This window comes from Spea bombifrons, chromosome 10, assembly GCF_027358695.1.
Source record: "Spea bombifrons isolate aSpeBom1 chromosome 10, aSpeBom1.2.pri, whole genome shotgun sequence".
NCBI lineage: Eukaryota > Metazoa > Chordata > Amphibia > Anura > Pelobatidae > Spea > Spea bombifrons.
Window position 1 is genome coordinate 23,642,677 of NC_071096.1, and position 14,999 is coordinate 23,657,675.

Sequence of the window (14,999 nt, forward strand, 5' to 3'; positions counted from 1 at the left end):
ACTTATGTGGGTACACTAAATGGGTGAGGAGAAAATTACAGCTGAACACAAGCACCACAAAAGTATTAAAACAGCCTCGGTCCCACAGGGTACAAAAAGAAAAAACGAGCCCGGTCCTAAAGGGGTTAATCCTGTGTGTGAATGTGTGAAAACTAGCTTCAAGGAGCCAATTAGTTGAGAAATGCCATTCCACAGAGGAGGATGGCAGCTGCTGGATATTTCCTTTATTAAGAATGTATATCAAAGTAAAGTAAAAGGGTACTTTAATATACATTATTTTTTAGTATGGCTGCAAGTGATAGTACACTGTTGCTTTAAACTTGCATCAAAACTACTACTGCTGACTAGTGTGCAAATGTAGGTGTTTGCTGCTTCAGACTATGTTACTAACTCACAAGCACCCGCAGTTAGATGAATAGACTTCCCTTAATGTGTGTGGAAGGATTCACAAGTTTGTGTATCATTAATGATTTTTCAAGAAAAGGTGTGCTTAGGATGAGTTCAACTGAATGGAAATTTAATATCATGTTCTGTTCTACCCTACAGGCCAAAGAGAGCATAGACCAACTAGTCTTTCTGTGCCAGACAGACAAGGATGTAAAAGATGCTGCCATGCACAGTCTTATGCTGTTAGGTAAGTCTAATTATAATGTAAAGACTGTAAATTTCCAGTTGATTATAATTGACCACACAGCACTAAAGATGTTTCTTTTGTTTTGCTGTACCTATAAAAGTATTTGAAAAGCTGTATTTGTTAGAATAAATGAGGCATTATGTTTAAGTGTTATATATACAAGATATTAAATCAGTTTTATCATATGACATCTGATCCAGTTGTTAGGGTGTTTCAGTGTCATAGATGTTGATAGATACTGAAGTCAAGCTATCAGACAGTTTCAAAAAAGTGGTCAAGCCATCGGACACGTTTTGTTATATCTTATAATATGGTATAATTTTACTGTGGGAGTGAAGAGATACAGCACCCCAAATATCAGCCTAGTATGTGACAGTAGTGTCACGTGTACCCCCCTCTAATGTCTTAGAATATGGAAAAGATATAGCGCTCCAAATATTAGCCCATTGGTTAGAAACTGACATTTTTCTATAGCCTTTATGGGGTTAAAACTAATTCCTCCATTGGACCAATATATTTACACTGCAAAAATTCCTCCATAATATATTTTAATATGGAAGCATTTTACTGTGGAAATTTAAAGTTCTAGTGTCCCAAATATCAGCCCAGTAGTTAGAAACTGGTATTTTTCAACATGCTACATAGGGTAAAAAAAAAAAAACATTGTACCTATATTTTATATCTTTCAATATCAGTCCAATAGTTAGAAACTGTCATTTTTCAACATTCTACATAGGGTAAAAAAAATCCCACATTGTGCCAATATAATTAGACTTCATATACCACACACTCACCCCATTTTATAATATTTTAGAATATGGAAACATTTTACTGTGGAAATTTTAAGATATAGCGCCCAAAATATCAGCCCAGTAGTTAGAAACTGTCCACAGTAAAATCTTTCCATATTGAAATATATTATGGAAGTGGATGTGTGTGAGGTATATGTAGTGTAAAAACATTGGTCCAATGGGGATTTTTTTATCCCATGTAGAATGCTGAACAATTGGGATAATATTTGGGGAGCTGTGTCTTTAAATTTGCACAGTAAAATCTTTCCATATTGAAAGATATCATAAAGGGGTGTTTGTATGTGGTACATACAGTGTAAATATATTGGTCCGATGGAGGGATTTTTTTATTACTCCATATAGGATATAAAAAAAATTCAATTTCTAACTAATGGGCTAATATTTGGAGTGCTATATCTTTAACTCCTTCGTGACAAAGGTTAGAACGCCTCCTAAACGCTTTTAATGTATTAACACTTTACAATGTATGGCGGATGTTGACGCCTCGGGGAGGGGCCAGACATGGCCCCTAGTGCCGATCGTGGCAACACAGTTTGGGTGCAGAAAGCGAACATAGATCGCTTTCTGCACCCGTTTAAAGTCATGACGGTCCTGGCACGTTAATTGTCGTTAACCGTTCATTTTCCGGTGACGTGCCCGGACCGTCAAGGGGTTAAATTTCCACTGTAAGATCTTTCCATATTATAGACATTATAAAGGGAGGGCATATGTGACACTACTGCACTGTTAATATTATGGTCCAATAGGGGATTTTTGTTTTTACTCCATATAGAATATTGAAAATGTCAGTTCTTAACCAATAGACTGATATTTGGGGAGCTATAATTTTAAATTTCCACAGTAAAATCTTTCTATATTGTAAGTAGGGCTGCAACAACTAATCGATAATGAAAATCATTGCCAACGAATTTCATTATCGATTAGTTGAATCGATTTTTATCGATTATAAAATGAGGGTTTTTTCAGAGCAAACGCTCTGAAAAATACCCCTCATTATATAATCAGTTTAGTCTGACTCACAGCAGCAGCTCCTACTTACCAGTCCCTCCCTGTAATCACTGTGACAACTGGCCCCGCCCCTTCCTTCTCCCAGAAGGCCAGAACCACATGGCTGTGACACTCATCTAACTGTAAGTATAAAATTAATATTTGGGCTGCTGAAAGTTAGGGGAGGTGGGGGTTAATTTAGGGGCAGTTATGGTTAATGGGGTGTTTAGGGTTAATTTAGGGTCAGTTATGGTTAATGGGGTGTTTAGGGGCAGCTATGGTTAATGGGGTGTTTAGGGTTAATTTAGGGGCAGCTGTGGTTAATGGGGTGTTTGGGGTTAATTTGAGGCAGTTGTGGTTAATGGGGTGTTTAGGGTTAATTTAGGGGCTGTTGTGGTTGATGGGGTCTTTAGGGTTAATTTAGGCGTAGTTATGGTTAATGGGGTGTTTAGGGTTAATTTAATGATGACTGAGGGTTAATTTAATTAATTTAATAAAGTTAACTTAAGGTGCAGTTAGAGGTAAAGGGGGGGCAGACTAACGGGAATCTAAATCCTGGGGTAGTGAAGATTAACCCAGTACTTATTTATAAAAGTATGGTGTCAGTGTGATGCGAACGTGTCTGTGACTCTATGAGGGGACTATGAGATATCTGGGGGGTATAAGGCATATCTGGGGAGGATGGAGTGACATATCTGGGGGTATAAAGCATATACGGTATATAAGGCATATGTGGGGAGGGCAGCGTGGCATGTCTGGGAGGCAGTGTGGCATGTCTGTGGAGGATGGAGTGGTGTATCAGGGGGTATAAGGCTTATCAGGCACAGTGGCATATGTGGGGGTAGAGTGGAGTGACATATGTGGGAGGCAGCGTGGCATATGTGGGAGGCAGCGTGGAGTGGTATATGTGCGAGGCAGCGTGGCATATGTGGGAGGAAGCGTGGAGTGGTATATGTGGGAGGCAGCGTGGAGTGGCATGTGTGGGAGGCAGCGTGGTATATGTGGGAGGCAGCATGGAGTGGAATATGTGGGGGGCAGCGTGGCATATGTGGGAGGTAGTGTGGCATATGTGGGAGGCGGCATGGCATGTCGGGGAGGCAGCGTGGCAAGCCTGGGCTCAAATGTGCATAAATTGGGGGGGCTGGTTGGGAAATAAAGACAAGAAATGCATTTTATCAGTTTTTTTTATTCTGCTGTTTGTATTTAACATCATTTGTTTATTAAATTATTTTAAATAAATGAAAAATGTACATTCATTTAACTGTCTTGATAGCTTGACTTCAGTTTGATAGCTCCTGTGTGGTAATACCTCTAAATTTTCTTTTTTAGTTTTTCCTTGTCACATTATATATTCTGTTAGTACATCTGTATATTTTTTGGTATATAGTACGTGAGAACTCACATTTTCTTTCCACAAGTGTTAAACTGGTGTCCTGCCATAAATAACTTAAAATTTAAAAGTGTTAAAAGGGGAAATACACAGTTGTGTGCAACTTCTAGTGCCCATGCTTGTCTTCTAACACAATGCGTGTAGAATAAGGGAATCATGTTAAAACATCCTGCTTGCTCTAAAAATAGGTTTCCAATGCAGTCTTCTGTAAAGAGTCATAGGAAACGAAGGGACATTTGCAGTTAATTTGCTTTTGAAAGCATGAATCTAAATAACTCTGAAATGTTAAATTAAAAAGTAATAAAAATCATCATAATAACAACACAATGGAAATTACAGAAGGCTTCAATGCTGGAATTATTTAAAGTGGATCTTTTTTTATATATTTCTATATATTATGTCCTTCTCTACCTTATAATGCCAAATTGATAGGGGGGGGGGTACTGCTGCGTTCTGCCACTGCCATTATTCAGCCTGTGATCACTCCTGTGGGAATCATGCAGGATTAACCAGTGATTGCTTCCTAGCCTCCATAGCTAGTTTCAAGAACAAAGCCTCAACCCTCCCTTGCTGTACGATCACTATCAGCCTCATAGTGCAGTGTTAACTATTTTGTTGCCGCAATCACGTCAAAGCTGCATTTATTAGTGAAGGCAGATTCAGGTCTGAAATACCAGAGGAAGACTTGGGATGTCAGTACAAAGAGATAAGGCAGAAACGAAAGTCAAAGCACGACAGGGATCTGGCACACTGTTCAGGATGCATTAATGATGGTACTAGGCAGGTCTCAAGACAAGGCAATTGCTGCAAAAATGTATTTGTCTTCTGTCTTATCTCTTCTATTTTTGCTTAACTGTCACAAACATTTAAATGTTTCTGATCATACAACTAGTTTTAATATACCACAAAGACAAAATGCAACTTTTAAATGTCACCCATGTGAAAAATTGCCCCTTAAAGCTAACAACTTGTGCCATCCTTGGCTGCAACAACTGCAGTCAAATGCTTGCCAGTTATTCTCAATGAGTCTTTTGCATCACCATGGATGAAATTTGCTCCACTCTTCATTACAGAATTGTTTTAATTGGAGGTTTTCAAATATGAACTGAATTTTTTAACATCATGCTACAGCATCTCAATCAGATTTAAGTCAGGCGTTGAACTAGGCTACTCTAGAACCTTTGTTTTCTGTGTTTTGAGCCTTTCATATGTGGACTTGCTTCAGATCATTGTCATGTTGAATAACTAAACTGCACTTGAGCTTCAGGTCACAAACGGATGGCTGGACATTACCCTGAAAGCTTTGATGGTAGACCGCTAAATTCATGGCAAATCTCCATGCCCTATAGCACCAGACCATCACACTACCACCACTGTGTTTGACTGTTGCTATGATTTTCTTATTGTACAATGCTGTGTTAGTTCTATGTCAAATGTAACAGGATCCATGTCCTGTTGGGAAGCAGAACAGCCGATGTGTGCGAAAAGTAAGTACGGACACACCTGGCAACTTAGAGTTTGGGATCGTCAAGGAGATGGGGTATGACACAGATGAGAACAAGGACTTAGTTCTTGGAGAAAAGGAAATAGCGTTAGCGTCGAACGCCATAACATCAGACGCTCTGCCAAAAGACAGAAGACACAGAAGAACAGTACATTTAGGCGACAACTGCCGGAGGGAAAGAGACTCGTTATCCGTCCAAGCCCAAAGAAAATCCCACAGAAAACACGTCCCGAATCGATAATTCCAGCAGGTCTAGAACCCACAGTCTCCAGCCCCATGAGATACTCTGCTTGCAAAGTGATGTTGCGTGCCAGACAGAATTCCAAGATATCCTTCCTTACCTCCTTGAGGCGCTTGCATCGCGTGCCCCCCCGATGTACCGTACCACCGAAATATTCTTCGGGCACCAGCTTAGTCCCCATAGCAGTTCTGGTTTTTGCCCTTTTCCAAAATGGCTACCAGATTCTGCCTTCTATAAGAGCCTTTATAATAAGTGATGCCCATATTGGACTAAGTTCAAAATACAGCCCATCGGAAAGGACACTTTGAAGGTTGCACCAGGACCTAGCAGAAACGAGCGGATGCCCCAGAAATGATGCATGTAACAAGCGAAGACACGCATCGGAAGTGACGCGGATGCCCACGGGAAGTGACACACCGGAAGTTTATGGAATTGGCGCCAAAGCCAGCGTCGGGCACATTATAAATATGGAACCTAGGGATAAGGATAATACACTTAAAAAAGACAAAGTCGAAACGCGTTGTGTTTTTAAGTACACTGTACTTTAATATTTGGGAAAATATAGGTTTTTATACCTAGTTCTCCTTATTTAAAAAAAAATAAATTGTATGAATAAAAGAATCCTGAAGGAAAAGAGCTGTGTGGATCCTTTACTGCCTGGAGTGGGTTCAGAAGGAAGGAATCCTTTAGTGTACACCCCACGTGGGCACCCTGAGTTGTTTATATAGAGCCTGTTCACGGCTCTATTTCATGGGAGTTTATTCTATACCCCATTAATATATAAACTGCATTTATGGGTTACACTATGATCTCTCTGTGTCCCAATTTATAGGGCTAAAAGACAGGTCTATATGCAAGTATATATAGATATACATTAAGGTTGTGCATCGGGGCATGTGCTCTTACACCTATATGTTTATTGTTATTGGTGGTGGTCGGACATTTTCTTGGCACACTTTTGGGCCCCTTAGTACCAGTTGAGCATTGTTTAAACACAACAGCCTACCCGAGTATTGTTGCTGACCATCCCTGTATGACCACAGTGTACCCATCTTCTTATGGCTGTTTGCAGCTGGATAATGCACCCTGTGACAAAGCTCACATCATCTCAAACTGGTTTCTTGAACATGACAATGAGTTCACTGTACTCCAATGACTTTCACAGTCACCAAATCTCAATCTAATAGAGCCCCTTTGGGATGTGGTGGAACGGGAGATTTGCATCATGTGCAGGGGACAAATCTGCAGCAACTGCCTGGTGCCATCATGTCCATATGGACCAAAATCTCTGAGGAATGTTTCCAGAACCTTGTAGAAAGTATGTCACGAAGAATGAAGGCAGTTTTCAAGGCAAAGGGGGGTCCAACCTGGTGCTAGCAAGGTGCACCTAATTAGGTGGCCTGTGAGTGTAAGTATGTATGTATGTATCTAATCACAATTTGCTTTGACTGCCTCAAGCCAAATTAATTATATTTGAAATTGAACAGATTCCTTCATGATTAATCAAACAGCCAATTGTGTTATGTTTGTAATTCATTAGAATTCACTTTTAATAAATAAAAATAAAATAGGTCTCTGCCTATATTTCCAAAAAATAAATATACATATAACAGCAATCATCAGCTAAAAAGCGAGCAAATCAAGGAGTGTTTCAGAACACCAAGGAGCTGTCCCAAAAATAAAAAAAAGACACAGGACATCAGCAGATCCTTAGAAATAGATGAACTACTACTAACTAATGCCTGGTTCTTCACCAGTGGCAGACTTTTTTCTTGAAAAAACACTTGAAAAAAGGACTTGAAAAAACAATGGTGAAGTAGAAGTATGAACTACTAATACTATTCAGAAGGTTTAGGGTATATTAGGTACAAAACACACTATTCTGAATAAGCACACCTGCTAAACCTGTAAATTTAGTTGTTTTAAAATGCAGTTCAAAGTTGGAGACACTTGCAGCCATAAAACATTTGTCTACTGCAATACCTTGTACTAAGTGTTCTGCTTAGGCATTTTAGCAGATATAAATGCTTTACAATACCTTCGTTTCTAAAGAAGTTTCCCAACCCGATAAAAGCAACATGTAAGTTAATAGTATTTTGTTTGAGAATGGCAATGATATATAATGTAAAAAAAACAAAAGGAGTATTGCGGTATGAAAAACGCATCTTCAAGTCTGAAGCATAACTAATCAATATGGCAGAGGTTACCACTTAAAACAAGTGGTGTTAGAGAAGGGAAGAGGGGGGGGAGTTGAGTTTGGTGTCCTAAATGATGGGCCTGGGAGTGAAAACTGCAGACTGTTTGAGAGATATCATGTTACTCCAACAAAAAGGTATCATTGCATACTGGGGCAGTCCTCCACCACAGCCCATATCCCAAGAAACGTATTAAAGGGCATATTTGCCCTTAAGTAGACATCTCCAGAGTTTTTAATAGGTATAAGTGAAATCAAACTACAAATATCTGATATTTATTGTAAAAAGAGCACAGGATACTTCCCTGATTTGCCATATAATTATTACATCTAATAGCATTTTAGATTTAAAGTTCGTTAAAATATATTAGTATTAAATACATTTTTAAACACATCCTAATATAAGTCTTCATTCATGAGAACATTGCCATACTTATCTTCATTCTACAAGGTATTGAAGTTTACAAATGTATTATGGCTATAGTGTCTCCACCACCAAATTTTAAACCGGGTCCCATGTTGTTTTTCTCGCCTTAGGTTATTCAGGGTATGCCCAGACGTGGCTCCCTGGCTCACTGCACCTGGAGGGATATCAGCAGTGCCACGTTGACGAGGCCTATGAGAGGTTGAAATGTACGTATGGACTGCCCTGATGGGTGGGACCAGTCTGATATGCTAATGGAGATGTCTCCTCTGTAATGGTGCAAGTGAGCAAAAAAAAAACGGTGATGCCCCACCCAAGTAGGTACCTTCCTATAAGGCAAGCACTGTCCCTTCTTGGTCTAAGATGTGTTTTTTCTCTCATTGACTTTTAATTGACGGGTTTAGCAGGTGTGGTTATTCAGAATGGTGTGTACAGACTTTCTCCGTCATACGCAACTTTCAGAAGCTCTCTAAAAACCCAGTACAACATTTCCTCCTATAACTCTCAACCATAATCCTAATCAAACCATCTGAACGACCAACAATCTCTACAGATCCAGACCCTATTGACTCCAGACTAGGTCCTAGGGACTACAGATCCAGACCCTATCCACATCCAAGCAGTCCTCTCCTAGTGTTCACCCCCTCAACCCCTAACTAGTCTGTAAGCTCACAAGATTAGGGCCCCTTTCTCATTTTGTACCAGTTTCGCCGCGATCGGCGGCTTTGCCACATCCACGGAATCCTCATAAGTGATGCTGAACGTGGATCCGGGGAGGAAAGCCCTCCCCACAAGCAAAATGGCCGCCCAGCTAAAACAGCTTAGAAAGCGATCCGAATCGCTTCCTAAGCATAAACGGTGTTGCTGACATGCTTCGATATCGAGGCATGTAGCAACACAACCCCCCTACCGCCATAGCCTTGTGATTGCTCCGAAGAGCAACCACAAGTGCCATCATGCAAATGACGTTGCGCCATTCACAAGATGTCTACAATAGACAAATTAATGATCTCGCAGAGGGTCTATCCAGACCCTCGAGCTCCTCCTGCAGGTTGAACTGCATTCAACCATGCAAGGTCAATGGAGCCCAGCTCACTAATCAGTGAGATAAGTAAAAAAAAAAAAAGAAAAAAAAAATGAAAATGTAAAAATTCCCCACTGTCATCAAAAAAATAAACAAAAATTTTTTTTTTATGAACAAGTCCTACAATTCACGCTATAGCTTCACAAAAATTCCCACATGGAAAGAGTTAAAATATTGGCATTATAGATGCCCATAGGGTGCCTATGAAAAATGTATGATTTGATGGGGTCAATTGAATTGGCCGGCTTCAAAGATGTCCCAAACATGGGCGTAGGAACCCCTAAAAATCTGGGGGGGATAGCATTTTTACTGGTAGGGTATACTTGACCATTTCACCAACAGGGACTTTTATGACATTGCATTATAAATACATAGACATTAATATGTAGTTGGTCCCCCTTTGCAGCTATAACGGCTTCCACTCTTCTGGGAACGATTTCCACAAGATTTTGGAGAGTTTCTGTGGGGAATTTTTGCAACCATGCCTTTATGGACCTTGTTTTGTACACTGGGGCACAGACCTTCCCCAAAACTGTTCCCACAAAGTTAGAAGCATAGTGCTGTCCAAAATGTCTTGGTTTATCACCTTCAGCTCATAAAACGTTCTACTAGATGAATGGGAGAAAATTCCCACAGAAACAGAAAAATCTTACAACCACAGATGGACCGCACTGGACACGGCCACAGAGACTACTATGATGTATTGAAGGATCCATCTAAGACTCCTAACACGTCATGCACACAGGAACATATCCATATCCACTTAAACACTTGAATAACACACACACACACACAATAATACACCCAAAAAGATTCCCACCCCAATATACCTAGACACATGCCCACCATAACACACCTGAAAACAGACTAACATACCCACAAAAACAGATGTGCACAATAACATACCCACAAACATACCCTATCACACCCAGACACGCATTCAAACACATCCTTCACTTACTCTGCCTACCCCTAGATTTAACACGTGGCGCTTTGTATTAGTGATGCCCTAGACAAAGTAGCACCTCGCAATATTCTCTTGTGTCCAAATGCTACATACAGTGACACACACACACTCATTTTAACCAGAAATAGACCTGGGTTTAACCCTAGGTGCCCCTGAGTTAAACATGTGTTACAGGGAATCATTCTCTTCCCTTTAAGTACGACATGCCTGCTCATACACACACATATGCACTGCTCTTACGCATGCCTGCCCACAAAAACACACATATACGCTGCAGTTTCCTGCACATACACACTTGCCAGTACTCACACATATGCACTACCCTTATACACGCCTGCCCAAGCATACATAAACTGCTCACACACACATGCCTCCCCATAAATATACACTGCCCTTGAACATACTTACACAGACGTATACACTATAAGACAAATACACTCCTAATATACACACATATACACTGCCCATACGCACATACACATGGACACTGCCCATACACACATACACACTGCCCATACAGTCGTACCCATACAGACGTACACATATACACTGCCCATACACACGTACACATATATACTGCCCATACACACGTACACATATACACTGCCCATACACACGTACACATATACACTGCCCATACACACGTACACATATACACTGCCCATACACACGTACATATATACACTGCCCATACAGACGTACACATATACACTGCCCATACACACGTACACATATACACTGCCCATACACACGTACACATATACACTGCCCATACACACGTACACATATACACTGCCCATACACACGTACACATATACACTGCCCATACACACGTACACATATACACTGCCCATACACACGTACAGATATACACTGCCCATACACACGTACACATATACACTGCCTATACAGAGGTACACATATACACTGCCCATATACACGTACACATATACACTGCCCATACAGACGTACACATATACACTGCCCATACACACGTATGCACATACACTGCCCATACACACGTATGCACATACACTGCCCTTATATGCGCGTGCCCATACACACACATATACACACCTGCCCTATACACACACATATGCCTGCCCAAGTGCCCATACACATTCATAGACATTGCCCGTATACATGCCTCACCATATATATATGCGCACACACACATATCTACCACCAGACCCCCCCTCGTTTTGCACATCAGACCCCCCCTCGTTTTGCACATCAGACCCCCCCTCGTTTTGCACATCAGACCCCCCCTCGTTTTGCACATCAGACCCCCCTAGTTTTGCACATCAGACCCCCCCTCGTTTTGCACATCAGACCCCCCTCGTTTTGCACATCAGACCCCCCCTCGTTTTGCACATCAGACCCCCCTCGTTTTGCACATCAGACCCCCCCTCGTTTTGCACATCAGACCCCCCCTCATTTTGCACATCAGACCCCCCCTCGTTTTGCACATCAGACCCCCCCTCGTTTTGCACATCAGACCCCCGTTTTGCACATCAGTCCCCCCCCCCCTCGTTTTACACATCAGACCCCCCCTCGTTTTGCACATCAGACCCCCCCCTCGTTTTGCACATCAGACCCCCCCTTCTCGTTTTGCACATCAGACCCCCCCCTCGTTTTGCACATCAGACCCCCCCCCTCGTTTTGCACATCAGACCCCCCCTCGTTCTTCACATCTCTTACCTTTCTCTTCCTCCTTCCCTTCTGATGGTTTGCCGCTCTAGTGCAGTGCTGCTGCGCACAGCTGTTTATGCTGAGCGCCGGGGCTGGGATATAAACGTCATATCCCATCGCCCAGCGCTCAGTGACAGAGATCACACCGGTAAGTGTGCCCTTGTTGGACTGGTTAGGGAAATCCGTGATCTCCCCAACCAGTCCTGCACGCTGCAGCTGCTGATCGGGCAGCTGTGCACCGAGGGCACTTACCTCACACAGCCCTGGGGGGGATTTCTCTATTATCGGTCCCCCCCACATGATTTCCTGGGGGGGGATCTGTCCCCCCGGTTCCTACGCCCCTGGTCCCAAATATGGAACGTGGGCACAGACTGACCAGATGTCTAAATGGCAAAAAAGTATACACCTCACGATTTGGCCTCTCAAATAACCCAACAAACCAATGTGGGGTATCTCTGCACTCAGGAGATGTTGCTGAACACATATTGGGGTGTTGTTTGACACGGACATATACCAGGAGCGGTTTAAAAGTATAAACTTCAACGCGTGTGAATTTTTTTTTAAAATAAATTTACTGCCATAAAGTTTGACAAAGGCTGGTGATAATATTAGTGCATGGAAAGGGTTAAAATACCAGCATTTCAAATACTTTGGGGTGTCTAGTTTTTAAAAATATATGGTTTGATGGGGTAAATTGTATTGGCCGGCTTCAAAGACACCTGAAATAGGATATCTGGGCAGACTTCCAATTTGAAAAATGCATGCCTCTCAAAAATGGCCTTTTAGTCCCCGTACAAACTAACAAACGCATCCATGTGGGGTATCACAGCGCTCAGGAGATCTTGCGGAACACATATTGGGGTGTTGTTTGGCAGTGACATATACCAGGAGCGGTTAATGTATACCTGGAGTAAAAAAATGTTTACTACCACAAAGTTTGACAAAGGCTGGTGGTAAAATTAGTTCATGGAAATGGTTAAAATACCAGCATTGGAAATACCTTGGGGTGTCTAGTTTTTAAAAATATATGGTTTGATGGGGTATATTTCATTGGCCGGCTTCAAAGGTACCCGAAATAGCACATAGGGCAGAATGACCAGCTTTGGGGAAAAAATGGTTTTGAAATAGCAAAACGCTACTGGTACTTATTGCCCCATAACGTGCAGAAAAAAGCAAAAAAAAAAACATAAAAACATTGGGTATTTCTAAACTCAGGACAAATAGAATCTATTTAGCAGGTTTTTTCATTAGTTTTTGCAGATGAATAAAAGTTTTTTTTTTAATAAAAAAAAGTGTTAAAAAGTCATTTTTTAACAAGAAAATCACACCTAAACAGCAACACAGAAAAATGTTAAGAGCCATTGTCCCATAATGCACTACGAGTAAGAAACAGTCTTGTCATTAAGCTAGGGTGTTGTACTTATGCTTTGTAGTTTAGATTGTGTCTACAGCCAGAACTAAATGTATACCATTCTTCATGGAAGTCAAGGAGGTTTGTACATCAAGATCAGGATCTAGTGCCTTAATCTTGCATTTGTAGTCTCCCCAAAACAGGTTTACTTTAGGATAATATATACACATAGTTGCATTCCTGTAAACGTTATAAATGAGCTATGCAGACCTTGTGTTTGTTCAAATATTAACCCATTTAATAAAACTAAAATGAGAAAGGATTCAATGAAATGACAGCCAAATTCTTGATAAACTTAATAATGTGTCTTGAGATAGAGCTATTTTATTCTTCATATATTGGTTAGACAAACACCAGTTGGATGCCATTATGAGGAAAGACTATGAAGCCTATGAAGTTCCAGTCTGTATGAAATTCTGTTCATTCATTGTGGTACACACACATTGGTACCCTGGTACACTAAGTTTGATGAGAAAACCATGAGACTCTTGGTCAGACCCTCAAATTGGCAGAAATACATATCTGGGATCCAAGCATTTTAAATAAAAATAGTAATAATGTATTTTATTTTGTTTAATCCAGGAGAAGATGGTCAAATTGCATGCCGGCATTTAGAAGAGAACATGGAAAGCCTGCCTCGAATGTTTGCACCTGGGGCCATGGCACGCACAGCCTTTTGAAAAACCCAAATACTACATTTGTTTAATGCCACAGATATTACCAGAACTTGTGTTTTAATATTTGTGATAAAGAATGCATTTGACATCTATAGGAACGTGATCTGTATGCATCAGTATTAACATATTCCCTCACTACATAGAGCTCTGATGGCAGATACTGCCTGACCTGAGGAGACCTTGTCAGTTTGGATGACCTGTCTCTAAGAGAAAATGTAACATAGCTAAAGAGTACTTTGGCAACAGAAAGTGAATAAATCGATAAGCAAAACAAATGAAACCGTTATTTGCACCAAGCTTTAGACAAGTGCAATATGCAAAAACCCTTCATGCACCAATAACCATTTATTGCAAGACCTTTAACAATATGCAGGACACTGAAAGTATCTGCCTCAATTGTATTTTGTTAAAACTATTACTTCATTTAACACAGCCCAGTACACTTTTATAAGAAATCCTACCGGGTACACATGTTATTGCAATATGTATTTTGTCATTTTAATAAATTACTTTTTAAATGTCACGTGTGATTTATTGTAGCTATTTAAATATTAAGCATTAGACTTGAGCACAGCGAGCAAAAACGTCTTGGCCGTGCCATGTTTTTTTTGAGCAACAACTTTTGTTTCTTGAATCTTTTATTTAGAATGAAATACAAGGGGAGTCCCAAATGGGGGGGGGGACTGAAACCTTCTAAACTCACCTTTCATTATAGAATTTTATTAACCCCTTAATGACAATTGATGGTCTGGACACGTCACCCGAAAACGAAGGGTTAACGACAATTGACGTGCCAGGACCGTCATGACTTTAAACAGGGCAGAAAGCGATCTACGTTCGCTTTCTGCACCCAAACAGTGTTGCTGTAATGCCTCAACCTCGACTAGGGACGATGTCTGGCCACTCCCCGGGGCTTCAACATTATACGGCGGTTTTAAAAGTGTTTAGGAGGCGGTCAACGATCAGGAGGCATTCAGTGACA

General features: G+C 40.9%; 1 protein-coding gene across 3 annotated transcripts in view; it reads left to right on the top strand.

Moving 5' to 3' along the window:
* RIPOR1 (RHO family interacting cell polarization regulator 1) overlaps positions 1-14,540 on the top strand; it is a 234,713-nt gene extending 220,173 nt beyond the window's left edge. For 2 of the 3 annotated variants that reach the window (XM_053449342.1, XM_053449344.1), the window contains exons 21-22: positions 547-634; positions 13,923-14,540. In XM_053449342.1, coding sequence (XP_053305317.1) covers positions 547-634; positions 13,923-14,020 — 186 coding nt within the window. In that variant the 3' untranslated portion in view covers positions 14,021-14,540. Of the gene's footprint in view, positions 1-546; positions 635-8,299; positions 8,396-13,922 lie in introns of all 3 variants that reach the window. The other variant, XM_053449343.1, reaches the window with a different exon arrangement.
* The last annotated feature ends 459 nt before the right edge of the window (positions 14,541-14,999 follow it).